Source organism: Notamacropus eugenii, chromosome X (genome assembly GCF_028372415.1).
Source record: "Notamacropus eugenii isolate mMacEug1 chromosome X, mMacEug1.pri_v2, whole genome shotgun sequence".
NCBI classification, from domain to species: domain Eukaryota; kingdom Metazoa; phylum Chordata; class Mammalia; order Diprotodontia; family Macropodidae; genus Notamacropus; species Notamacropus eugenii.
The window spans coordinates 98,665,651-98,693,483 of NC_092879.1; the positions used below are offsets into that span (position 1 = coordinate 98,665,651).

Here is a 27,833-nt window from a genome sequence, read left to right on the forward strand (position 1 = left end):
GTTTGAATTCAACCCTTGAGTCAGGAAGAAGTCACCAGAACTTACTGAACTGGAGAGTGATGTGGTCAGATCTGGGCTTTGGCAGCTGTGTGGAAGATGAAGTAGAGGGAGAGAGAGGGAGGCAGATAGGAGAGCATTGCTGTAGTCCAGACAAGAGGTGACAAGGGGCTGAACTAGGAGAGCAACAGCGTTGTTGTGAGGACATGTTATTCGGGGTGGGGGAGAGAGCTCTTAAGGAAATTTTTACGGACAGAAAAATAAAACTTTAATATTTAGGCCAATTTGGTCCTAAGTTTCTTAGTTTTGCATTCTCAAGTCACTGATTTGGGACTCAGGGTGTGTCACCTTGCTGACTAGGGATCTCGTCATCTCTGTCGTTAATTGGTCTTAATGCCTTAATCAGTTTATCCAGGACTCCCTTGTCCTCAGGGTCAAGCTGTAGGAAGTCAAGACTTAATTCAGTACTTTGGTGAGCTAGATGGCCCATCTTGGGTTTTGTTGGTATTCAGTCATTTCAGACTCTGCATGACCTCATTTGGGGTTTCCTTGGCAAAGAGAATGGAGTGGTTTGCCATTTCCTTCTCTAGCTCATTTTATGAATGAGAAACTGAGGCAGATAGGGTTAAATGACTTGCCTAGGGTCACCCGGCTAGTAAGTGTCTGAGACTGAATTTGAACTCAGGAAGATGAGTCTTCCTGACTCCAAGCCCAGCACTCTAGTCGCTGTACCATCTGACTGCTCCAGCCTGGGTTTGCCTTTAGTGATATTTAAATGAGATGTTATTATTGTTATGGAGTCTATATGCCAACATATAGTTTCCCCATTTTTCTTAATGTTTTCTACTGTGACGTTAGCTTTGGCTTTGGCTAAAGCATGATATATTATATTCCAGCCTCTTGCTCTAAATTTGTTTGTTCGTTTACATTTGGATATGTTTTTTATTGGCTATATATTATTGAGGCTTGGTTGTTGTTTTTTTTAATATGTACTGAAACTATTTTCCTTTTTTTATGGGGAAAATTTAATCCAGTTAAATTCATAATTAAGCCTAGCTTTTCATCAGCCATGTATCTTATTATGTCGTTTTCTCAGCACAAGTTACAATCCAGTTTAAGTCATTCTAAGGACTTTATCCAAGAGTTTGTAGCACACATACACCCTCACCCACATCACTAAAAACAGTTCCTAAAATTTTACTTTTACTTACATAAATTTTCCCTTATTTCCCATCCTTCCTCCAATCCCAGATATTGTTTGAGATTGCCTGCTCTACCCTCTTCAAGATTCCCGGTTTCCTTAAGTTTCCCTTCTCTGGATTTTGCCAATCACATATTAGTCATTATTTCCTGAATGTTTCTTTGATATCTTATTTTGTCTAAATACTTTGAGTCATTATTTATTCACTCTGTCATTTACAGTTGCTTTACCCTACTGTGGTTCTTCCTTCTGGTAGATTTGAATATCAATGGCCCTTGCCGGGCTTATTTCCTTCAGTAAGAATGCCTGGAAGGTCTTTGAGTTAAAAACAAAAACACAAAACTTTTCTTAGAAAAAAGTTTTCTCTGCTTTGCTCAGTAGCTACTTTGGGGATGAATGAAGGTTGACTTTTTATTATTTACTTTTTATTATATTGCATTCTAGTCTTTTCTTATCTTAATGATAAATCTTGTACATTTTGAAATGATGTTTGAGGGACTATGATTTGTGTCTTTCTGACCATTTGTGATATCCTCTCTCTTTTGCCGAAATTTTGGAGTTTGCTAACGTTTCTGGATGACTTGAATTTGGGATTCATTTCCGTCAGTGTCTTGTGAATTCTGTTGATTTGCACTCTGTCTCTTCTTTTCAGTACTTCTGAGATGTATTTCTTTCATGTGTAAAATTCTCCAAAGAGGAAAAAAGGAGGAACATGAGTGAGGTAAGGGGACATATAACTCAGCTGTCCTGTAGACTGTAGAAATATTCTAGAACTGTAATTTGTCAGAAGTAAGGGAGAGAGTGATTGATCCAGAAGTTCTGTCTGCATTGAGATGATAGTTGGACCCAAGGGAAAAGATGAAGTTTCTGAGGAAGAAAGTATATAAAGAGAAGACCCAGTGATCAAGGACTCAGTCTTTAGTACCTCCAGAGTTAAAAGTTGGGGAGTATAGAGAGGAAGAAGAGATACAGACAAGGATACAAAGAAGGAATTAGGGGTAGAGAAGTAAGCAATGTCCAGACTGTGTGGTGGCATGGAAACCAGGACAGGAGAGTGTCACAAAGTAGGAGGTGATCTGTGGGTCAGAAAGGATTGGAATTGTTTTCCCAGGCTCTATGACCTCTAGAGACAGTGCATTGGAGCTGTGCTACAACTCTATCTACCGATGATGTCCGATGTAATACAGTCCAGGTCTGTCTTACAGGAGGAAGCTGTTCATTGGTTCGTACTGCCTCAGTGCAGCAAGGACGGTGGTGGAGGCTCAGGTGTAATTCTCCTTAAGTGTGACTCCGGACAGAACTTACACAAGGTTGTGCTGCTTCATCTTAGTAATAACTTGCTCACCCCAAAGCATTCGGAGGGCTGTGGTTTGGTTTTCTCCCCCTTTTCCACTTCTGTTCCCTTGGGCAGCAACCAAGATGGAAAGATCTTTGTTCATTCACTCTTTATTTGCATAGGCTGTCAAGGACAGGACTAGGAATAGAATCCCACCCATTCCCCTGCTTGCTTTTCTGGTGCTGTGACTCGCCTTGAATTTCCATCCACCATTCCTCCTCCCTTTTGTTTTTACCTCTGCTCTAACAGAAGGCTTTGCTGTTAGGGCCCATTAGCCTGCACCAGAGCTAGTCTTTCAGACCTAACTTCCAGCTACCCCTTGCTTTGATGTAAGTCAGCACACATTCTTGAATTAAGGAAGAAGGTGTAGGTGGTGTTTGTCATGGTTGGTAGTCACCACACCTACGGCAGTTGGTTAGCCATGGCACCAGACTGAAGGACAAGTCTGCCTCGTTCTACACAACACACCCTAAAATGTCTCCCTGAATTATTCAATGGCCCCATTCATGTTTCATTGCCAAGTAAAGGGGGAGGAGACATTTTTAGTGGTTGTTTTTAATGTTTTTATTCCCCTTAAAATGACTTTGCCTTATAAAAAGAGAATGAAAATAGTGTACTTTACTTGCAAGTCTTTATATATTCAGCAAATATTTCTTAGCACCCACTGTGTGCCCCGAAGCAGCTTAGACTAGGGGAGAGAAAAGACAGGGCCACAAATAATTGTAGGATGAGGCAAAGCAGCTCAGTGGTCTGGGCATCCGGAGAAAAGGAATAACTTCTTGGCTGGGGTAATTAGCAGAAATTCAAAATGCAGAGGTTCTGCCTCCATTTGGGTAAAATAATCTGCTCCGATGAGATGAAGATTTGTGCTATTTGTTCTTCTGAAACTTGTTCATTTGAAATTAGTGTCCGGGGTTAGAAGGAACATCACATTTACGTCCCGAGGATTTTTCTATTTCGAGAGGTGGCTTTGGTTCAAGTATTCATTTTCACTTAAACGTTTGGAGCTGAGGAAAAAATCACTCGTGGCCTGGCTCTGGAGCTCTGGCAGCTGGGAAATTCAGGAAGCTATTAGAGTTTCATGTTCGAACACTAAGACAGGAAAGGCCACTTGCCAGTAAAGTCCCCAGGCCTCAGTTTCCTTATTCATAACAGGAGGTCATTGGACCAGATGAATGTTTCCTGCACTGCTCTTGGAGGACCTCAGATGTGATGGGGGGAGGTCAGTGAGAGCTCTGTGAGAGTTTGGGGGCTAACTATATTTTCCTCCTGAAAAATTAAATGTCGAATTATGCAAGTATCCAAAATATTTGTCTGGAAATTTCTTGGTATGGAAATAGGCTTGTTTTCCTCCAACATTTCTCTGAGTGTCTCTCCCTGTTATACTAGAGAGGTATTCTAAAATAACCCCCAGCCTCTCCTGCCTGACTAGCGTTTTTACAGACTCCATCTGTTGCCAGGGCAACTTAGTTTGATGATCGCTTACTTAGATGATCCTGAAGATTTGGTATTTGGCTTGCCTAGGACAGGAAGGGCCCCTGGGGTGGTACCTTGTCACACGGTGGGTAGCACTGGCATTTCAGGGAGAGCAAAAAAAATCAGAAATCTCTGGGGCAAAAAACATAAACCAGGCTGTTTTCATTTTAACATTAACAAACACCAACTAAAACAAGCACTTCTATACACTCAGGAGGGCAGAGAAGGGCAAAATTCTGCATGGCCCTGGGACTCTCTGGGCTCTACTAGGACTGCTCATGGGCCTTTGGAGGTTGACCTGCTTGTCTGGAGTTCTTTCTGGCTTTTTTTTCTCTTTTGTGCATTTAAAAAAAAATGTTTCAACGACCCTTCTTTCCCCTTCCCTTCCCTTCTCTTCCCTTCCCTCCCCTTCCCTTCCTTTCCTCTTTCCTCTTCCTTGTTTTTGCAGTCCTAGCCTTAGACCTTCCCCTCCCCCCCCCCCCCCCCCCCCAAGAAAAACATGGCCCTCTTAACACCAAGTAGACATTTTCAGGCAAACCAGATTCCTGCCCCAGCTGTGTCTGTGAACCTGTAGAGGCCCTCGCCTCTCAGTCAGCTGGCCTGCAGTGACGCTTGGTCACTGCATCCATCAGAGTTCTTATGTTTCAGTGGTGTTAGCGAAATTGTTCTCCCAGTTCTGCTCACCTCACTCATGTCAATTCCTCAAGCTTGCCCAGGCTTCTCAGAACCCAGCCCTTTCATCATCTTATGTTGTAATGAAATTCCATTACATTCATATACGATCATTTGTTCTGCATGCCCCCTTAGTTTTTGGTTCTTTGCCTTGACAAAAAAAGGAGTGCTCTAAGTGCTTCTGTACATCTGGGGCCTTTTTCTCTTTCTTTGATCCCTTGGGGGTCTAGACCTCCCAGTGGTGTGGCTGGACCAAAGAGTATGCACAGCTTAGTAACTTTATGGTGATCAGAACTGGATACCGGGTGTGATCTGGCTGGCAGAGTTCAGGGGGATTAGCATTTTCCTTTTCCTGGACACTACATTCCAATTAATGAAGGTTAAAATACTTGTTAGCTGATTATTGGTGACATTTCAGGATTCACTGGGGGTGCCTTTCACATTCACACCCCCACCCCCTAATTCAGGACCCTTTTACTCACAACTGAATTCACATAACAGCTCCTAAGTGTCTCCCCTCTCTCTCCTCCATCCTCCTTACCATTGCGAGATAATCTTGTTCACTCAGTCTTCCTTTGGTTTCCCATTGTCTTCTAAAATAAAGCCTGACAAAACCTTCTGTCCCAGTTAAATCGGAGTCCTCTCATCCCCTTCTACCTCACTTCCTAGAATGCCCTTCCCCCTCCTCTGCAGGTCTCCTTCAGTTCAGATCCTTCCTCCATGAAGCTTTCCTAACCACTGGGGCTCCCAACCTCCGCAGACTCAGAGCATACTGCCTGGTGGAGTTCCTCGAGTAGATTGTCTTCCCGACTAGATCTGAACAGTTTGGGGGGCAGGCACACACTCAGCTAGGGGGAAAAAAGCAAGTCCCAGAGATCAGGTTGGATTTGTTGACCGCCATGCCTGCTTGGCAGCGTCAGAGTGTCATCTGGCTTACAAATTCTCCCTGTTATTTGATTACTCTTCTTTCCCTCTGGTAGCTCCCACAGATGAGATCATCACATGTAAAATACTTTCTTTGCAAGCCTTAAAGCACTGTACACGCTAGCTATTATTATTTTAAAATATTGATTGTTATTCCTTTCTTTGCAATTACATAGTTCATCTAGCCTCTCATATTTGACTACCCAGTTCCCCACGGTAAGTCTGCTTTCTCAGATGCTCACTGTGCCACCCCCTGCTTTATTTTTTCTCGAGGCTGTTGGGGTCAAGTGACTTGCTCACGGTTACATAACTGCCTCTGCCTTAGTGAAGAGACCAGCTAAGTGCAGTCTTCCTTCCTTCCCCAAATCTCAAAAGTAGAAGAGAGCACGAAGCAGAAACGACTCATAGTGAACAAGAATCTTGGCTTGGGGCTGCCCCTTCAGCTTGTTAGGAAGCTTTGCTGACCACCAGCCCACCACATGCCTCCTTGCCTTTGTCTCCCATTGCTCCTGGGCCTGCCCAGTCCCGCTACCATGTGACAGCCCTTCCTTCCAATACTTGAAGTTGGCCTGAGGCTGAACGAACGTCCTCAGTTCCTTCTTAAGATCCTCTTATGCCACCCTGGTTACCTTCTGCTGGCTGTTCACTATTGGCCTTCCGAAAAATGTGGCACTTGTAACAGAATATGGTTCTCCAGATGTGGTCTGGCTATAAGACAGAAGACAGACTACAGCCTCCCTAATTCTGGATATGCTGCAGCCTTATCTTCTTGGATTGCCACGCTACACTGAACTTACAGGCCACTGAAACCTCCAGACCTTTTTGTGTCAGCTCTTACCGAACCACTCATGCTTGTGAAACTGATGTTTTGAACCCAGTTATAATGGAGTACCTTTATCCCAACTGTATTACCTCCCTTTGTATTTGGCCCAGCGTTCTAGCCTGTCGAGACTTTGGCATCCCAACCCAGTCATCCACTGTGTTAACAAGGCATCCCTTCTAATTTTCTGTCTTCTGCAAATTTTTAAGAATATCATTGATGCCTTTAAACCATTGATTAAAAAAAAAGTTAGAAAAATGTTGTTAGCCCTGGGCAGATCCTGGGCACTCCACTGGAGACCTCTTTCCGAGTTCACATGACTCCATTACTGCTTACTTGTTGGGTCTGCCCATTTGGCCAGTTCTAAAACCACTTAATTATCTTATTATTTCGTCCACATGTCTCTCTATCTTATCTAGAGCAATAGCATGAGAAGTTTTATTAAATATTTTGAAATCTAGGTAAATTGTATGTGTATCATTACTTTAACTTATCAGTCTTAATCACTCTATCAAAAAACAACAAAAAAACCCCAGGGTCACTCTGACATGTCCTTTTCTGAAGGAGGCCATGCTGGCTCTTCATGACCATCCCCTCCTTTTCTGGATGTTCACTAGCTAGGCCTCTAATGACACATTCTAGAACTTTGCCCGAATTTAAAGTTGAACGCACTGTCTAGAGCTTGCAGACTCTCCTTTCTTCCATTAAAACAAAATGAAGACCTCATTTCCCCTCCTTCAATCCTAAGGCAGCCCTCCTGTTCCCTCTAATCACTCTCTGTGACCATTTTGTGATCACAGAGAGTGACTCAGCAGCCAAAGGCTCCAGTATCTCTAGTCCCCAGGGATGGAGCTCCTCTGGGCCTGCTGACTTGAACACATTCACCGATAGCTTATTATCTTAGGCACCTCCTATTAGCCAGTGTGTTCCATCCTTTCCAGTACAAAGTTGATTTTTCCTTAGCAGAGAAAGAAGCAAAACCATTTAGGAGGTTAATTATGATGGTCTAGGCTGGGAAAACTATGGAATACGTTTGTCCTACTGACGGCCTGAGCTAAGAGTGGTTTGTACATTTTTGAATAAAGTTTTATTGTATTTCCAAGTATAGAAAACATTCTTAGCTCATAGGCTGTATAGAAACAGGGAGTAGGCTGTGATTTGCTGACACCTGGTCTAGGCAAGTGATAACATCAACCTGAACTAGAATTGTGACTGTGAGTGAAGCGGAGAAATGACCAACAGACCTTAGTGACTGGTGTGCTATGGGAGGGGAGTGGGACGAAAAGCACCAAGTAGGAGACTGAGGTTGTGAATCTGGGTGGTTAGAGGATTGGGTACAGGAAGAGCAAAGTTCCAAGGAGGGTGAATTTAGGGGGAAATCTGGGTTCTGCTTTGGATGTGATGAGTGTGACATGCCTGTGGTTCAGCCAAGTGGAGAGTGTCCAATAGGTGGCTGGTAATATGGGATTGCAGCACAGGAAAGAGACAGGGGAAGAATTTAGTGAAATGAGGGACAGAGTGAGTCTAGAAATGGACCTTGCTATAGTGAGTGATGGGGACCACTCTTGCTTTAAGCCATCTGTCCTCTAAACAGTTTTCTACTTTGTCCAGTAGCTCTTGCTGAATAAGAAATTTCTCTGTCCCTCCATAGTTTCTTGAACCCTGGGCTGCCATATTCCTTAGCTCTTATCCTAATCTCGCTTCTCTGGTCTTTTCTCTTGATCTCGTCTATCTCGTCTTTCATTTTTCAGTTGGTACCAAACAGTTTGGATGACTTTTGCTTTGTAACATGCTTTGAGAGCTGGTGATGCCAAGCCTCCTTCATTCTATTTTTCAAAAGTGTTCTCTCTTCCTACATGGAGATGTAGATGGCTCCCTCACTGGATCTTGCGAAGCCTTTGGTCAGTGCCAAGCTGCCTTCCCTCTGCCCCCTTAGCAAGCACTAAATGTAGGCTAACTACCTAGAACAGAAATAGAGAGGGCTGTCTTGGTTCCTCACCCCACCCCACCAACCACCTACTGCATCAGAAACTCCTTAGCAATGACTCGGTGCTACCAGATGGGGCAGCCCTTTGGCTGAGTTGTCGGGCCTCCATTTCCTGGTCCTTGTGCATAGGGCTTAGAAGCTGCAATTCCAACATGACATTTTTCAGGAGCAAACCTTAGACCTTGACTGGAAACAAACCTGGCTCAATTTAGTTTCCCAGATTACGTGAACATGTCAGTTTTGTTCAACTAGAGAAAATACAGACCTTTGCATGTGTAGAGCTCGGCAGTTCCTTAGAAACCCCATGTGGACTCGAGGTCCAGAAGGGAGAGCCTGCCGTGCTTCACACGTGGGCCAGATGGAATTTTGTGGTCGATTGCCAGTCACACACTTTCTGCGTTGGAAGGGTCCTCTGTGGCCAGCTAGGAGTGAAAGGCTAATGCCATTTCTTCCTTCCTGGTGGAATCATGGGCAGAGGGCTGACTTCAGACCTGGGTGACTTTGAATAAGTCACTTGTCCTCTCTGGGCCTCATTTTTCTCTCAGATTAACCCCCCAGATTCTATCTATGGGAACAATCTTTGGGGACTAGACAGAACCAAGATATTCTAGGCCCATAGCATTTTAATTCTTCCTACAAGAATTGATAACAGAGGAATGTCCTTGAGAAGCAGGGCAGTGCTTAAAACCCTTCAGCTTTGTGTTGTAGCACTCAAGAAATGTCCTGTGCATTTTACAAATTCAGATACCAGTTTCCTTCCTCAATTTGATCCAGGGAGGCACTAATGAAGTTCTGCTTGTTTCATCTTAAAAGAACTCTCCCCCACCCGGAATATAGAAGCATCAAGCTTTTTGAAATTAAATATTGCTAGAAGGCAGTCAGACCGGTCATCTCATTGCAAGCCAAGGTATATGTTGGTGAGATCTTCTAAATAGAAGCAGAATCCATTTTTAATGAGCTTGAAGGGAAATCACGTGTTGTAGCCAAACCTCATTAAAAAGGGAGCTTCTGTGCTCCACTGTCCAAAGGAAGAGCACTGCAGCACTCAGTAATTTACTGCTTTGCCAATTTTCGAGAATTTGGTGACACTGGATTAGAGAAACATGGGCTCTGAGTTGAAAGAGTTCTCAGAGGATCCCCATGGAGGCCGACATACACGTGACCAAAAGTCCCTCTGCTGCCACTGCTGGGAGGCCAGAGGCTGGCCTGACCATTTTGGAGCCCCCTTAAGGCACAGGGTGCCTGGGACCCAATCAGACTAGATGGCATCCCCTCCCCCAGAGGGGCATTTGGCAGGCCACCCTAGGGCTTAGAGAGCAACAGGAGGTGCTTTTTTTTAAAATTAATTTTATTTATTTTCAGTGTTCTACAATTACTATCATATAACTTTGATTTCCCCCGCTCCCCCCTCCCTTCCCCCTCTCTCCCTGAGATGGCAATACAATTTTATATAGGTTCTATACATACATTCCCATTAAATACACTTTCACTATAGTCATGCTGTGTAGAAGAATTAAAATGAATGGGAGAAATCATATAACAAACTAAAACGTAATACAAAAGAAAATGATCTGCTACATTCTGCAGTTGAATTCCATAGTTCTTTCTCTGGATGTGGAAGGCATTTTGCCTTAAAAGACCATTGGGAATTTTTTAAAGTCCTTGCATTGCAATGAAGTTCCAAGTCTACCAGAAAAACTCTCGCACCCTATGGTCGTTGCTGCGCACAAAGTTCTCCTGGTTCTGTTCCTTTCGCTCAGCCTCAGATCATATAAGTCTTTCCAGGCCTCTCTGAAGTCTTCCTGAGAAGGTGCTTTTTTTACCACTCTTTTTTTCCCTTTCTTTGACATTGAAAAAAATTCATCTGGTTCTTAAATTTGGGGGCTAACTTAGAGATCCAGAGTCACTTGATCAAGTTCTCTGCAAATCACTCAAATGAGGCTGAATACGATGAGTACGATAAGGAGGATACTCGAGTTGTTCTCTAGGGTCCGCCTAGGGAGAGGTCACATCACATCAGCCTAGGAGAAGCCTGGAAGGCCCCGTGGAGGAGGTGGCTCTGGGCCTTGAAAGATGACAGGATTACTGTTATTTTTCTTTCTCTTGGGGGAAGGGGTGGTACAGGGAGTTAGGGTTAGGATTCCTACTGGTCTGGATGGCTCAGGGTGGAGGTTAATATATGCTTCCTGCCATCACAATTTGATTGGAATGATAAGACCTAAATAATTGAAAATGAAATTTGCCAAGTAATATAAATCCCTCTTTGGGGAGGTTTGACTCGGGCCTGGAGAGTTCAGTCTGCAGAGAGGAAGCTGGGTAGCAAACTAGACCTGAAGAATGATGTAAATTAAGGAGTGGAGGAAGGAGACTGCAAGCCAGTTTGAGGAGCCTAGCTGGCTGAGTTCATGGAGCAGTGTGGGACAGAAGGCTGGAAATATGGGCCGGGGATGGATTTGGAGGCCTCTGATGCCAGCTTGAATTTGGTTGAACCTGATTCTCCATGGTGATTTTGGAGTGGGGCAGCGAGGGACGATCTCAATAATGGTTTAAGGAAGGTTATGACAGACTGGGGCTGGGTATTGGGGGAGAGGGAAGAGAATGAAGGTAAGAGAGGCAGTTGCACTGGTCATGAGGTAATTAGGGTCTGCACTAGGGCTGTGCCAAGGAGACTCACATTTGAACTTGGTTGTTTTCCGGTACTGAAACTTTCTAGATATGTGACTTTTTCAGTCTTTATAATTTGACTGTTAACATTGTGGGGGGTTGCAAAGTGCACCGGCAGACAGGGCGCTGCTCGTACAAAGGGCCCTTACACCAACATGAATTGGCCTCTGTTGTCTTAATGATCTGGAGGAGAACATAGGAGCCAAGGGCTCCGCCTGCTTTATTTCGGCCTCCCGAATTAGGTGTACAGTGTGTCCAGTGTCCAGTAGGGGGGACAGAAGGGAGGAGGGCAAAAGTGTGAGTGCAGCAGCGAGCAGAGCTCTCCATAAAGAATATTATGAACCTTCCCGGGTTATCTAGATGGCCCTGTCACAGGAAATCCCCCCCACCCCATTCCCTGTGCCCAAACAATACTCTCTGCATGGTCATCCTTAGGTATCGGATCAGAGAGGCAGGTTTCAGGCTGGGAGAGACCTTAGAGATCACAGGGTCTAACCCTCACATTTGACAGAGGAGGAAACTGAGGCTCTGAGAGCATGTGGAATCCATGTGCGCTCTGAGATTGAAACCAGGACCTCTGGGGAAGGTGTTGAGCTGGAATCCCTCTCAAAAGTGTTCCTTTGAAAGTCTCAGTATATTCTGCTAAATTTCTCCATTGGAGACAAGTAACCTCCACAAAAGCTGTTGTGCCATGTTTTCTGTGACCTTCTCATTGCTATCCTGTGAGCGGCATGGGGAGTTAGCAAGCTAGCTTGGTGAAACTCTTAAGAACAAGAGATGTTCTGGGGACTGCCCCTCCCGCACCCCAGTTCTGGAGGAGGTGTGGCGACTATTTGAGGCTTTGGGGGGTTGATTTGGTGTTTGAGTGGGTGAGTGCCCTCATCCCTGCCCACTCACTGCCCACATAGTTGGGACTGGAAACAGTGTCCACTTTGAAGAATGTTTGCTGAGGCCCTTGCTTTGTTGATAGTTTAGGTTCAGGCAGAAGGTCTTAGCAGATGTGCTGTGGGGCCTCATCTGTGCTAGATCACCTCACCCCCAGTGCACAGCCTTGCTTCCCAGCGCTGCTTGTCTGCTCTGCTTCAGGGGCATTCATCTTTGAATTCAGCCTTGTCAAAGCCACCTTAGGCATTGAGGGAAATGCCAAGAAACAACCTTGCCTTCGTGAAGTTTTTGGTTTTTGTGCCCAGTATGGTCATTTCTTTCTCCAGAACATCTTTTGACTATACCCCCTTGTCTCCTCTGACTCTGGCACCCTCTTGGTATAGGCCCTCGTCTTCTCGTACCTAGACTATTGCAGTGACTTCTGGGGAGGGGGGGTCTCCCTGCCTCCAGTCTTTCCCTACTTCATCCTCTATTCAGTCACCAAAGTGATTTTTATAAAGTCCAATTAGGTCACCCCACCCTACTCAGAAACCTCCACTGACTCCTTACGGCCGCCAGGAACAAATATAAGCTCTTCTGGTTGGCATTTTCAACCCATTTGTGCCTCCCTTTTTTCTGCTTTTCCTGCCTTCACCTGCTCTGTGACTTGACCATACTGGCCTCCATGCTCTTACTGTGGCTGCTTCCCATGTCTAGAATGTTCTTCCTTCTCACCTCTGCCCTTCCAAGCTCAGCCCCTGTCCCACCGTCTGCAGGATCTATTTCTCAGTCCTCTGGAAATGTGCTCCTGCTTTCACCTCTGAGCTTCCCCTGCGTCACCTCTGCGTGGGTCTTGTATGGGCAGAGCCATTTCCAGCTCCCTTGGGTGGGGACTCTCTGATTGCAGGCACAGGGATTTTGCCCTTCTCCCTGTCATGGTCAGACCCTTCATTCCATCCTCTTCTATCTCCTCGAAGCAGCTTGCTCCGTCGATATTCTTTCTCTCTCCCTAATTTTTGGTCTCTCCCTAACTTTCGGTCTCTCCCTAATTTTCAGTCTCTCCCTACCTGTTGGCTCCTTCCTGATTGATGCCTACAAATGCGCCCTGATCACCCCAGCCCCAAACCCAGAGAACTCTTCACTTGACCCTACTGTTCTCTCCCGTTATCATTTTGTTTCTCTCTTCCATTTCACATCCTAATTCCTTGACAAAATTCTCCAGGCTTCTTGCTCCCACTTCTCTGAACACCCACTCACTTCTCAGCCCCCCTCACAATCTGGTTTCTACTTGGTTGTGATTAAAATTACTCTCTCCAAGGTCACCAGTGGGCTCTTTATTGCTAAAGCCAAGCTTTCTCAGCCCTCGTTTTTCTTGGCCTCCAAGAGGCCTTGAACACTACCTCCCTGGGATGCCTGAGGTCCCTTATGAGCTGCTCATTCTTCCCTGCATTTTCCTTGTACTGCTCCTTCCTGGTCCACCTACCTGGTCTTACCTCTTTTTTTCTTCCCTTCTCCCCAATATGGACCTTTGGGAGGTGGGAAACAGTGGTCTGGGCCCTCTCCTGTCCTCTCCTGCCCTCTCCTGTCCTCTCCTCCCCTCCCCTCTCCTCTCCTCCCCTCTCCACTCCTCTCCTCTCCTCTCCTCTCCTCTCCTCTCCTCTCCTCTCCTCTCCTCTCCTCTCCTCTCCTGTCCTCTCCTCTCCTGTCCTCTCCTCTCCTCTTCCTCTCCCTCTCTCTCCTTCCCCCCCACCCCCCACCTTTTCTCTTGGTGAACTTATTAGCTCCCACAGCTAAGCTATTATCTGTGGAGTACAGCCAATTCCAGGAGACATCCCCAGTTTCCTTGCATTAGAACACCTTATGAGTAAGAAGTGACCCATCTGCAAATTTGGTTCACTTATTGCAAAATGGACCACTTGGTCCTGCCCAGACGGGGTGAGGCATGTAAGGCCTTTACAGGCAACGTGGTCAGTAGGCACCTGACTGGAGAGAAGCTATGCCCTTGTTCAGAGACATTCAGCAACTCTCCATTGGCCAGAGGATCATGTTCAAACTCTGTACTGTGGTATTTAAAGCAGGAGGAAAGAAAGAAAGGGGGGGAGGGAGAAAGAGAGATGGAGAGAGAAGAAGGGAATTCTTCTTTTGGCTTTGTGATTTCTATCAATGGGTTTCAGGAAGCGGGTATCTGGCTAAAGTATTTCCTGAGTCCTCGCAAGTCAGGCCTTCGCTGCCCACCTTCATCATTTTGTCTGAGGAGAGTTTCTAGACTAACGCAAAGAGCCACCTGACACATAGCATTAAAGACACATTGCGGGGCCACATAGCCATGGTTTGGGGATTATCAGTTTCGACTTTCCCTTGATTCCCACATAATATGACTCAGGCTGTCCAGAATGACTCCCTGAGGGGAACACGTGGCCAGTGGCTTTCTGGCCTCTTGCACACAACTGTGACTTTGGCCTCTGCATTTGCCCTTGACCAATACCAAATAAGAGCGTTTCCTTACACAAAGAACAAGGAAAAGAGGCTCTACTGCTCCTAACCCAGCCATCTCTTTTCTGTCCAGTTTGGTTTTCTGAAGTTCTCAGCAGACTGAGGCAGCAGCAGGTCCTGGTGCCACACTGCCCATTGGCATCATCTGCTCTCTCCTGTATGCTTGGCCTGCTCTCCTAGCAGGCGGCTGATACTTTGGCAAATCCACACGTACCCAGAGAAGTCAGTACAGAGGATGGGAGTGTTAATAACTGGGGGGGTTCCCCCCTGGTGGAGGTGGTGCGTGGAGAAGAAGCTGAAGTAAAAAAGGGTCCATTTGAGGAATGAAGACCAGCTTACAGAGGAGAGGGAGGGGTGGAGGTTTGGGGTGGGGATGGGGGGATGGGGGAGGTGTGGAGCTGTATTGAGGCAGACCTTTCATGGCAGCTGGAGATGTTTATATTTTATCCTAGAGGCACTAGGGAGTCAGTGGAGATTTTTGAGCTTGGAACGAGAAGGGCAAGACAATGGTTTTAGATGTTTTCTTGATTTCTGTCCAGACAACAGCAAGCATTTGTTGAATCTGCGGGTGTATGTGTGTGTGTGTGGGGGGGGGGCAACCAGTCATAGCCTGCTCAAACCCACCCTCCCCTAGTAACAGAAGGCCTATCCTGCCTGAGCTGGAGCTGGCTGCCATCTTCCAGACCCTCCAGACCCTGGCTGGGCCATTCAGTGCATTTCCCTTCAACGCAGAAGTTTTGCATGTGCTCACTTCCACCCGTAGTCATGATGCATGTGGCCCAGCTTCTGTTTTCGCATTCAGCTCATCTAAGTAATCCTTCCCTGTTTCTCTGAATTTCTCATCTTCCCTGTTCTCTGTTCACTGCATTTATAAACCACAGTTTGTTCCGTCATCCCTCCAAGTGGTTGATCTTGATGTGAGAAGTTCATATGACTTTAATTTTCTTTTTGTCTGGGAGACTTGATTGTTTCTGGAAGATGGTGCGCTTTTTAAGTGCGCCGTTCCTGCCCGATATGCTGAGCGGCTGATTCAGGGCTTCTGGGCCACTCTTCTTTGGGGTGCCTGGGCTCTCTCTTCCAGTTTCCCTGCTTGTCTCTGGTTCTCTTTGGAAAGTGGGCCATGCTCCCAGTGACTGCTCCTTGGTCAGTGGTTTCTGGGTTTTCTTCTGGCAGTGGGCGAAGGGTTTGGTACTTGGCACTGGAACGTTGAGGTTGGATTGGGATGGGCTGAGGTGGGTCCACCGTTTCTCATCACGGCCCTTGGGGGCCTTGCTCTTGGTATTTGGCTGTCTATTTTTGCCAACTCTGGGAAGTTTTCTTTGACCATTTTTAGGACTGTACTAGTCATGCTTTCTTCTTTTCCTAATTTATCTGGGATGTCCAAAGAAATCCAGAGATTTCTGGAGGCAGATCTTTCACTGGCATCTTCTTGTTTTCTGGTTAGAGGTACCACAGTGACCTGAAGTCGGGAGCACAAAAGTCACATCGACTAACTTTGGGACCTTGGGCAAGTCACTTTACTGCTATCTGCCTCAGTTTCCTCAACTGTAAAATGGAAATCGTAATAGCACCAGGTGCTCCCAGGGTTGTTGTGAGGATTAAATGAGGTCATATTTATAAAGTGCTTGGCCTAGTGCCTGGTACGTAGTAGGTGCTTAATCAGTGCTTGTTCCCCTCCCTCCCAATTATTTTGATAATTCTATGATTGGGGCAAGAGACATGTAGTTTTAGTTCTTGCGGCGCACAAATCTACTTTCTGTTCTGGCTGCTTCTTTGGCTTTAGGGGAGGTTTTTCAACTGCCTTTGCTTCCTTATTTTCTATTGATCTTTTTGGTGGCTTCCTGCAGCTGCTCAGATTGTCCACCCCCCCCCCTTCTTCTCCACATCTTCTCTTCCTGTGCCATAGGAGCCCACCCACAGTGTTGGGTGCCTTGCTCTACTCATGTTTTCCATTGTGCAGGTACATTGGGGGTACCCATTGTGGCAATCCGTCATTCTTCATAACATGGCTACATGACCAGTTCATTGGAAAGGGGAGGTTTTGACTATTTGCCTTCCCCAGCACAAGCCCTGATCTGTCTCATCTTGTAGCCAGCTCACCCACCATGTGCCTACCCGTTGCCCACTGGGCAGTCTTCACCTAAAATTCTGTCAAGACTGGTCTAGCCATGCAGCATCTCCAGAAGAATATTGGTATCAAAAAACAAGCCTTTGTTTCCTGGAAAAGCTATGGAACTTTGCCAAGACAGTTTGTCAGCCTCCTCTTCTTCCTCTTGTCCAATTCTGAGCTCAGTTCGTGGTCATTTTGCAGTGTGTTCAAAGTTGCTGTACTGTTGGATCACCTCTTTGAGCTGTCCAGTCAACTGCTTAGCCTAGTCTGGACAGTAGAGCTTCTTCCTCTGCTTGGTCTTTCCTGTGAGCTCTGGAGTGTTTGTGGATGTCATTTAGGAAGCTGCTGGCTGCCCTGGTCCTGGCACCATGCCATCTGTAGCCTGACCTTTAGGAAGGTCTTTTATTCTACTTTTGATTTTCCTCCCCCTCCCCACCACCATGATTTTTTTTACTCCCTTCAGACTCTTCTTTGGTTACCCATGCTCGTTATTGCTCAGTTTCTCCTGGTGTGCCAACCATCTCCCCATTGCCAACTTTTCCAGACGTGTCACTGTTTTGTTTTCTCCCCCTGTTGTTTGTGAGTCTTTTCAGCCTTTCTTTCTTCTCAGCAGTGGTGATCATGGGGTTTCCTGAGGTGGCTGTGAGGAGATCCAGCCCTATCTTCACAACTCATTCCATCTTGGCTGTGCCTCTACCTTTGAGGTCACTCTGTTGCTACCTGGCTTCCTCAACATTTTTTTTTACCAGTCTACAAAGCTTCCTCCCAATCTCTTTCCACATGTTCCTGTATCAGAGAAGTGACTGTTGGTACCTACAAGGAGCAATATGATGTCAGTGTTTGTCTCAGATGAGTGCTTCATTCTGGTGGCATTGTCTTTCAGCCTCTCCGCACTCAATCCCACTGCCAGGACTGTCCAGTGAGGCCAGAGTCCAAGCAGAGGACAGTGGTGTGGGGCAGCAATCAGGCAGTTTTCTCTTGGACTGCCCCCCACCCCCCTGGTTTTCCAGGAGAGTGGAGACATGGGGCTGCCCACTCCTGCTCTTGAGGTCTGCCCATTGACCCTGACTCACTTGTCTTTCTAGATTGACTTATCATTTGGGGCCTTGTCCTCATCGTTGTCGCCATCGTTGTGCTAAGACACTCGGAAAGGACCCACTGAGAAGGGGGAGGGTGGTTTGAGAGGCCCTCCCTTCAGTCACCATCCTATCTCATCTCTGCCACCTTGCAGATTCTGAGAGCGACACTATGGACAACCCAGGCTTTCGGAGAGGGAGCTTTAATAGCTTTCACAGCAGCACCAGTGACGAAGATCTGGTGGAGATCTCGGGCACCACCTTGGACTTCTCCATGACAGATGATGTCCCTCCACTTGACAGAGACCTGGGAGGTATGCTGACTGCTGGGGCCTCAACCCAGTTTCAGATCCCCCTTCTTGCTTGTTTGTGGGTCAGACTGGGGTCTCCTTGGAGAGGGCCTTGTGTTGTTTTTTTCCCCTTTCTTTGTATCTCTGGCACTTAGTACAGTACCTAGCATATAGTAGGAACTTGATGCTCATTGACTAACTACTGAGAACCTCAATAGGCCAGCAGTCACCAAGTGCTTATTGAATCTTTCTGTGTGCCAGTCCCTGTCCTCAAGTTGCTCCTATTCTACTAAGGGCAGAAAGGCAGGGGGCCAAGACCGGGAGAGGCCTCTTACAGGAGCGGCACCATCTTGGAAAGTTTCCTTTTCTTTCCTGCTTCTGATGACAGTTGGGCACTGAGCTCCTTTCCAAGTCTAGCTCCCTCACAGTCTTCACCTCCCATTGCCCAAGTGTACGTGTGTCCCCCAAGGCTCTGACCTGAGTCCTCTTCTCTAGAAGCAGCTAGAAGGCACACAGTGCACAGAACACCGGGGCCTAGAGTCAGAGAGGCCTGAGGTCAAATGTGGCCTCAGACACTTACTGTCTGTGTGACCCTCAGCAAGTCCCTTTGTTTCTATCTGCCTCAGTTTCCTCATCTGTAAAGTGGGGATAAGAACCTACCTCCCAGGGTTGTTGTGAGAATCAAATAAGAGAATTTTTCTAAAGTGCTGAGCACAGTTCCTGGCACATAATAGGTGCTTTACAAACGTTTATTCCCTTGCCCTTCTCCCACCCTTCTCTGAACTTAGTGTGTGACTCCCAAATGCCGGTCGCTAGCCCTTATCCCTCCAGCAAAGTGTGGACCATGGGTTACACCTGCCTGCAAGACCCTTCTGCCTGGCTGTCAGGCTCAACCTGTCCTAAGCAGAGCGCATCGTCTGCCTCTTCCAAGCCTGCTGATCTTTGATGAACTCAGGCCCGAGGGAATCTCAGAATCCTTGACCCCCAGCCCCCATATTTTATCGCTTACCAAAGCCACTGGCTTCTACTTGCCTATCAGCTTGTCTCTAGTTCAGGCCTTTCTGACTTCTCCCAACTCACTTCTCTGCCTTCATTTTCCTTCCTCTTTATGACCCTTTCTCCATCTAGTTGCTAAGGCCCAGGAATGAGATGTTTCCTCTCCTCAACTCAGAAACCTTCTGTGGCTCCCTAGGGAGCCCTGGGAAAAAGCCCAGACTCCTTACCCCCTTAACCTTTGCAGCCTTGCTGCATGCTAGCCCCCTTCACAAACTCTTCAAGCCAGACCTCACATTCCTGACTCCATGCATTTGCAGTTCGTCTTCCTCCTAGTGCTGGCACTCATACCCTCCCTATTCATCTCTGCTTTTCAGTATCCTCATCTCTCAGATGCCACCTCCTACATGAAGTCCTTCCTCCATCTCTTCCCCCCCTCCCCTACTCTGGTTACCAGGGTTCTTTTCCTCCTAAGTGACCTCATCTTTGTATATGTTGTAACCCCCCAGTGAAATGGAAGATCCTTCAGCTCGAGGACAGTTTCCTTCCTGTCCTTGTGTCCCCAGAGCCTTCTGTGTAGTAGATGCTTAATAAATGTTCATTGAGGAGACAGTTTGAAAGATCAGAGAGAGGAGCCTCTTAGGACCTGTGCAGGAGGGCAGCAAACTGCTGTTCTCCTAGCTGTTAGCAGCAGGGTTGGGAGGCAGGATGCTCAGTGCTTGGATAATGCCTCATGCAGATATGGCAGAGGTAAATGATTCATTCTTGACAGAGACAATAATGTCAACAGTGTTCTATTAGAAGTGACCAGGCCCCAGGGACCTCCAGATCCATCTGAGAACCATTTGACTGGATCATTGCCAGAAAGATGATGTTAGGGGCCAGCAGGATGGATTAGGGGACAGACCTTCTAAGTAGCAGCAGTCTTGGAGTCTCACAGCTGAGGGGACCTTGGGAGTCAGGGACAAAGAACAAGGGAAAGGCGGGGTTAAGGTGGGGGTGGGAGACTTTGGAGGAAGCCAGGCCCAGATGAGATGGTGAAAACAAGAAGGCAGAGTTTGGCCTTTGATGCTCTTGTGTCCTTTTCTTTGCCTAGGAAAGGAAGATTTATGACAGTGTCATATTAATATATGGCTTAATAGCTCGAGCGAGTCAGTCATAACTGTTCACTTTTCCTTGTCAAAGGCATTTATTGAAGCCCCACACCAGTAAGCCTGGAGCCTCTCCTAGAGGCTTCTGGCCCAAGGCCACAGGAATTTGGCCACTGCACCTTGACTGCTCATTTCCACCTCCAGAAATCCTTTGGAGAGAGATTGGGACAGGTAGGAATTGTCCACCTTTTTGTGCTGGGGGGAAGGACCATATGCACCTGGAGATTGTGGTGTTGGTGGACTTCTAGCTTCCTGCTTGTAGCTCTGATTTCCTCCTGCTAACAGAGCTCCTGGGCTTTGGAGCTATGTGAACCTTCAGTGCTGCCGGACCAGGTAGCAGAGCATATACAGACAATATGGCTCCACATCAGTCAGGGCCAGAGGACCAATAAACCGTCCTTGTTTGCTAGCTGGCCCGGCCAGGTTGGCTTATGAAGAAGGAATAAATCCGTCACTCAGAGCCTGATTGGAAATGCGTCGACAGGGTGGGATCTGAGTCTCCAGACTGGAAAAAGTGTAAGCAAAAAGACCTGGGAGGAGGGGAAAAGTCAGGCAAGCAGCCATGGAAGCAAGAAGGTGTTTTTCAAAGCAGCTCAATATTTGATGTCAAAGCCAGTGTGTTTTGGTTCCCATTCTCAATCTATCACTTATTAGGTGATAGGTATGGAACACCATTGCTGTAAAAAGATTGCTGGATCCTCTCACCCTCCAAAACAAGCTGGCTTATTCTTAAGAGAGGGAGGAAGAGGGGAGACCTGCCTGGTTCTGCCTGGTTCACTCTAGTTAGGAACTAATGAGAGAGAAAATGGAAACTCTGCTGGGCGGTCTCTGACAGACACCTTGGGATGATGGAGAAGAGATGCCAGCCCCTCTTCATCCCTGCTCCTCCCTGAGCTGAGCACTAGAGGGTGCTGCTGCCCCTGGCTACTGTTCCAGCTAGACAGCTCTGTTGACCCAGAGACCACTAAAGTTCTAAGGACTGACAGCTTTCAGGGTTTCCCATGGGCCAAAAGCCCAACGACAGGAGATCGGAATAGGTCACTGTCCAGTGTGCCGTCTACAACAGCCATCCTGCCACTCATTTTCCAGGGCATAGTGCCGTCTTTCATCTCTGTGTCCCTACCTAGTGCAAGGTCTCAGTGCCTAATAAGTATTTGTTAGGCCTCCCAATGGTATGAGCCCACATGAGCTTCTAAAGAGCCATTGTGAAGCCTTTGGACTTGAATGGAACCTCCAGTATTGGTTTTTCCTGGCCCCCTCACCACCGTATATTTTTCCTGGACTCAGCGAATGCAAATGAGCCTTTTCTGGTTTTGATTCCATCCATCAGACTGAGATCCAAAGATTCTTAAATGAAAGCATCTTTCTCTTAAGAACTTCAAGTCATTTTACATGCAAGCCCATGAAAGCTTTGCAGGCCCCCTGTACCCTCCCCCCAGGTTCCTTCCCTCTCTCCTGCCACAAACACTTTTCCCCTTTTAATGGAGACCCAGCAAGGAGGTCCTCCAAGCTCTCCCTGGGAGGCATTGGGCTAGGGGCCTCATCAGCCTGTGCCCTCCTGGGCTCCACTGTACAGACCGCCCACTCCCTGTGGAGAGGCCCTCAGCACTTTCCCACAGCAGAGCTGCTTCAGAGGTGGTAGGTGGATAGACCACGTCCATACTGGGGTCCTTAGCTGGGCTTCAAAATGCTGAAAGCCCAGAGGAGGAGAGGGGGATTGGGTCTTGCTCTGTATCTTGTCCCCTTGAGAGCGCAGTCTAGGGAGGGGCCCTGTCTCAGCTTTTCAGTGGATTCCTGCCCCAGGAGAAGCCCCGCCCCCAAGGCCTGTCAGGGAGAGAGGGGGTTGCCCTGCATGCTCCTGGGCGGCCTCTGGGACCATAATGGCAAGTGCTTGTGCCTGAACTGTACATGCTGTGCTCCCCCACATGGTACAAGGCCAGTAAATGTCTATTAACTGATGAAAAGAAAACAAGAATTCTTGGTTTATTCTTGGCAGAGGAGGTTGGGTTTGAGACATACGTCTTCAAGCACTCACCACATAGCATGGGCTGTGAGCCGGCCCATTTGGGATTTTTTCCTTCATGAAAATTCTGGCTCTAACCTATATTCCCTGTATAGGTTGTCCTCAGCAGCTGCTAATGGGTGGAGATCACCCCAGCTCCTAGGACTGCTTGTCTGCCTCCCTGTAGCTACTTGGAGCCAAGGCCAATTCTGTGCACCACAGTTGATGGTAGCATCCTGTTTTAATGAGCTCCAGGGGCCCTGGTTGAGCTGGAAGCAGTAACAAATTAGAGGGGGAGCAGAAGGAGGAGTTATTGTGCTGAAGGTATGGGGATCCCACTTGCTAGAAGCATATCTTAATATGATAGAAAATATTCTTGAAATTGGATATGCCTGGTGCTGGGAAGGGGGAGGGGCAAGATGGCTTTTGGGTTTGGGTTTGTGAGTCTTTTTGGTAATGCGCCCTCTCTATGGTACCTAGAGAGGTGGTTGGGACTGCTATCCCTGGGCCTGATCCTGGTTCAGTTAGGGAGCTAACCCTGATGCTGGGGGCTGTGCATTAGAGCATTAGAGCAGCTGGCTGTGTCAACAGCCGTTTTGTGAGAGGAGGGTCTAAAAGAGGGCACAAAAGCACTCTGGGTTTTAGAGATGAACAACTGTTTGGAAAGAGAGAGTGGTCTGGCTCAGCAGCTGTTACATGGCCTTCCTTGGGGACTCCTCCCTGGGCCCACTCCTCCAAATGCCTCCTGAACAGCCCAGAGATCTGGTTTCTCCCCCTTGAGTGATTGCCTTTTCTCATCCATCTCTGGTCTCATTTCCTCCTCCCTCCTTACACCCTATGTCCTCCCAGACCCCAGGATTCTCTCTGAAACCAAACAGCTGCCTCCATCCCCAGCACCCAGCATGTTGCCTGGCACACAGTAGGTGCTTGAGAAATGTTTTGGAAAGGGTCTCCTCTGCCAGATGACCTTTTTAAAGCATATCGATTTGATTAAGAACATTTACCTTTGCCCAAGGGTTCACATCAAGTTACTCTTCTTAAGTGCCAGAGCCCAGTGAGAGCAGTTTCATTCAGCCCATGAGGGCGTCTGTGAAGTACAGAGCGCCACTGTCAGGGTGGGACACGTTCATTATCTCCACGTGGCTCATGAAGCCACCTGGGATATGGGAAGAACAGTTCTAAGGGAGGCTTACCTTATCGGTGCCATGTCCTAGGTGCCATGTCCTAAGTACTCATCCTGTCCCAGCAAGCCCACTTGGGTCCGGAAGGGCTCCCGCTCTATCCAGGATTGAAGCCCAGTGACACCAAAGATGAAGTAGCCCCTAACGCCATGAGCCAGCCCATTAGTGACCGAGATCATTTGACTGACGGGGCCAGAATTAGGTTAATGCTCACGTGCCAACATCTCTGCCACATGTAGCTGGCAGGTGATCAGACTGGGACGGTTTTGGTAAGCTGACCTTGATGGTTCTCAGTCCACAGAGTAGCTGGGTGACCTTAATCAAGTCACTTCCCTTTTCAGAGCCTCACTTTCCCCACCTGTAAAATGAAAGGATTGAACTAAGATTATCTCAGAGGGCTCTTTTCAGCCCCAAAGTTCCCTGAATCTGTAATAATAATAAATACATCCCCTGTTGTGCTCCCTCATCCCAGGCCCCAACCCTCCAAATGCTTCAGTGGGCTGTTTTGGGCCAATGAGGGACAAGTCTCTGCTCTCCTCCTTCCCCACTGCGAGGCAACGAGCCTAATCATTAGATCAAGCTATGGACAGGTTAATATGTGACAGTGGCCCTTGCTGATGCTATCAGAGAAGGGGAAGCAGTCTTTGCAGGCCTGACCTTAAGTCATGCAGAACAAGTTGGGACAGGTGGGTAACTGAGTTTACAGAACTCTGCTCTTGCTGGGGTTGATATAAAGACTAGGCGGACCCAATCAGCCTGAGTTCTGGCACATTTGAAATGAAATGGTTTGACTAGGCCCTTCCTTGCCCCAGTCCATTCCCTCGTGTAGATCAGGCTCTGTCCTTTCGGATCCCAGGACCGGTTCTCAGGAACTTTGCCCTCTGTGGCAGCAAAGCTTCAGAAAGGCCAGTGAGACTCCCAAACCCTGTGTGAACTGAAGGTTGGCATTGAAAGCCAAGACTGGTGAATGAGGGAGGCAGATATATGTTCCTAGGAGGTCACCTGATTTTGCATAAAAAATGAGGTGAACAGTGAAAGCAAGCTGATTGTTTGGGGCTTGGGGCTGAAGAGGCAGACCCCAGAGAGGTCTGAAGGTGTTGGAGCCATAGAGTTCTCATTAAGGGATTCAGAAAACTCTCCTCCCAGCTCTTTTCCAAAGGCATCTTCCAGAGGTGAGCCTGGATATGGCTGCCCAAGTCTGGGGGTCTGCTGCTTCCAAAGCATCTCCTTACTTTGTAGTCAGATCTTGCATTTGCTGAAGCTTTTTCTTTTCAAAAAAATATTTATTTATTTTTAGTTTCTACAAGATTTTGAGTTCCAAATTTTCTCCCCATCTCTTCCCTCCCCCACCCCAAGACATCGTGCATTCTGATTACCTCTTTCCCCAATCTGCCCTTCCTTCTATCACACTTCTCCCTTCCCTTATCCCCATCTCCTCTTTTTTCTTGTAGGGCAAGATAGATTTCTATACCCCATTACCTACATTTCTTATTTCCCAGTTGCATGTAAAAACAATTTTTAACATTCACTTTTAAAACTTTGAGTTCCAGCTTCTCTCCCTTCCTCTTTCCCCACCCATCCCCACTGAGAAGGCAAGCAATTCAATATAGGTTATACATGTGTAGTTATGCAAAATACTTCCATAAAAGTCATGTTGTGAAAGACTAACTATATTTCCCTCCACCCTGTCCTGCCCCCTATTCTATTCTCTCTTTTGACCTTGTCCTTCCTCTAAAGTGTTTACTTCTAATTACTCCCTCCTCCCATTTGCCTTCCCTTCTATCATCTCCCTCATACCCTACTTATCCCCTTCTCCCCTACTTTCCTGTAGTGTAATATAGATTTTCATACCAAATTGAGTGTGCATGTTATTCCCTCCTTAAGCCAAATGTGATGAGAGTAAGCTTCACTTTTCCCCTCTCACCTCCCCCCTTTTCCCCTCCATCAACAAAGCTTTTTCTTGCCTCTTTCATAAGAGATAATTTGCCCCATTCCACTTCTCCCTTTCTCCTCCCGATATATTCCTCTCTCACTCCTTAATTTTATTTTTTTAGATATCATCCCTTCCTATTCAACTCACCCTGTGCCCTCTGTCCATATGTATATAATCCCTCCAACTACTCAGATACTGAGAAAAGTCTCAAGAGTTACAAATATTATCTTTCAATGTAGGAATGTAAACAGTTCAACTTTAGTAAGTGCCTTATGATTTCTCTTTCCTGTTTACCTTTTCATTCTTCTCTTGATTCTCGATTCTTGTGTTTGAAAGTCAAATTTTCTATTCAGGTCTGGTCTTTTCATCACGAATGCTTGAAAGTCCTCTCTTTCATTGAATGACCATTTTCTCCCCTGAAGTATTATTTTCAGTTTTGCTGGGTAGGTGGTTCTTGGTTTTAATCCCAGTTCCCTTGACTTGTGGAATATCATATTCTAAGCCCTTCAATCCCTTAATGTAGAAGCTGCTAGATCTTGTGTTATCCTGATTGTATTTCCACAATACTCAAATTGTTTCTTTCTGGCTGCTTACAATATTTTCTCCTTGGCCTGGAAACTCTGGAATTTGGCTACAATATTCCTAGGAGTTTTCCTTTTCGGATCTCTTTCAAGAGGTGATCAGTGGATTTTTTCAATATTTGTTTTACCCTTTGGTTCTAGAATATCAGGGCAGTTTTCCTTGATAATTTCATGAAAGATTATGTCGAGGCTCTTTTTTTGATCATGGCTTTCAGGTAGTCCCATAATTTATAAATTGTCTCTCCTGGATCTATTTTCCAGGTCACTTGTTTTTACAATGAGATATTTCACGTTTTCTGCTATTTTTCCATTCCTTTGGTTTTGTTTTATAATTTCTTGATTTTTCATAAAGTCATTAGCTTCCATCTGCTTCATTCTAATCTTTCAAGAATTATTTTCTTCAGTGAGCTTTTGGACCTCCTTTTCCATCTGACTAGTTCTGTTTTTTAGGGCATTCTTTTCCTCATTGGCTTTTTGGGTCTCTTTTGCCATTTGGGTTAGTCTATTTTTCAAAGTGTTATTTTCTTCAGCATCTTTTTGGGTCTCCTTTAGCAAGCTCTTGACTTCCCAATTTATCTTCCCAATTTTTGCTCTTTTTCGCTTATTTGATTTTCAAAATCTTTTTTGAGCTCTTCCATGACCTGAGACCAGTTCATATTTTTCTTGTAGGCTTTTGATGGAGGTGCTTTAACTTTGTTTTCTTCTGTTTGTATACTTTGGTCTTCCTTGTCACCAAAGTAAGATTCATAGTCTGATTCCTTTTCCGGTTTTTGCTCATTTCCCCAGCCATTTACTTGACTTTTGATCTCTTTGTCAAAGTAGTTCTCTGCTTGCAGTGGGGATGGGAGGTGTACTGTCAGCCACTTAATCCCTCCACAACCTGTGGGGCCTAGAGCTCCAGAAACAGTTGCTATCTCTGCACCTGCTGCTGCTGTGACTGCCAAGGGTTCCTTCATCCCCTCCCCCCTTGGCTGGTCTGGGACTGGGGCCCAGACCACTCCACTTTCCTGCACTGGTCCCACAGGCTTTTTCCACTGACCTTCCAATTTGACCTCGGCATTTTGGGGTCCTGAAGTCAGGAAACTGCCACAGGTGTGAGAGATTCAGTCTCCCCAAGGCCTGCTCAGGTCCTGTCTGTGCCAGCATAGCCCACGCTGGACTGTGCCCTGCCCCTAGCATGGTGCAATAGACACTTCCTAGTGACCTTCTGGGCTGTCTTGGGCTGGAGATTTGCTTCACTCTGTCATTCTGTGGGTTCTGCAGCTCCAGAATTTGTTTAGAGCCATTTTTTACAGGTATTTGGCTGGGCTTGGGGCAGTGCTCTAGAAAGCCATCTTGGCTCTGCCCCCTACTGAAGCTCTTTTATATAGATGTGAATTTCCTCCTGGGTTTATACAGAAGTTCACACTCTATTTCTGCTCCCCTTTGGGCCTCAGTTTCCTCATCTGAATCTGATGACCTTGAAGACCCCCTGGGACCTTTGAAATACAGGGCTCCATTCTCAGGTGCTTGTATTTTCATTATTGACTTATTATGGTAGGAAGGACAGTCCCTAATGCTCTGAAAAGTCCCTTTTGGGGGCTTGAGTATACATTCCAGCTTAGGCCACTTAGAGGAAAATCTGTTTTGTTGCCTGTCCCTCATTTGCTAAACATGGCCCCTGGTTTCACCAAGGACATTATCATGTCTAACTTTCTCCAGTCTGGGCACCGCTTACTCTGCCCATGTGACATTAACAAACTCTGAGAAGTCCTATATGACCTAGATCCCCAAAGGGGGTCCTTTGGTGATTTACTGAGAAGCGGGCCTTTTGGTCCTAGGGAAGTGCTTCTGTTCAGCAACTCCACTGTGTAGGGATGGATGCTTGCTCAAGAGAACCCACTGACAAGGTCTACTCACCTTGGGGAGGCTTAGGCCTCTCCCCTCCCCCCACCAGGTGACTCTGGGTTCTTTCTGAACTCTGATGGCCATTTTCCCTCTGAAGTGCCCCCAGGATGACTTTCTGCCCATCCCTTCGGAGGTGCTTGCATCTCATCTGAAGGTCTCCAAGAGCTGAGGACTGCTGAACTGTCCTTTCCCTAA

At 46.7% G+C, this 27,833-nt stretch overlaps 1 protein-coding gene and 1 long non-coding RNA gene across 5 annotated transcripts in view; one reads left to right on the forward strand and one right to left on the reverse strand.

The window, feature by feature from the left end:
• CLCN5 (chloride voltage-gated channel 5) overlaps positions 1–27,833 on the forward strand; it is a 108,549-nt gene that overhangs the window by 40,676 nt on the left and 40,040 nt on the right. For 3 of the 4 annotated variants that reach the window (XM_072625914.1, XM_072625912.1, XM_072625911.1), the window contains exon 3: positions 17,776–17,934. The exons of the other annotated variant lie outside the window; for it this stretch is intronic. In XM_072625914.1, the coding sequence (XP_072482015.1) occupies positions 17,793–17,934 (142 nt within the window). In that variant the 5' untranslated portion in view covers positions 17,776–17,792. The remainder of the gene's footprint in view (positions 1–17,775; positions 17,935–27,833) is intronic. 4 annotated transcript variants of the gene reach the window in all.
• On the reverse strand, positions 19,681–23,830 carry LOC140515291 (uncharacterized). The gene is made up of 2 exons (XR_011970930.1): positions 23,250–23,830; positions 19,681–19,995 (listed from the first exon to the last, which is right to left on the reverse strand). It is a non-coding gene; the product is annotated as an uncharacterized lncRNA (long non-coding RNA).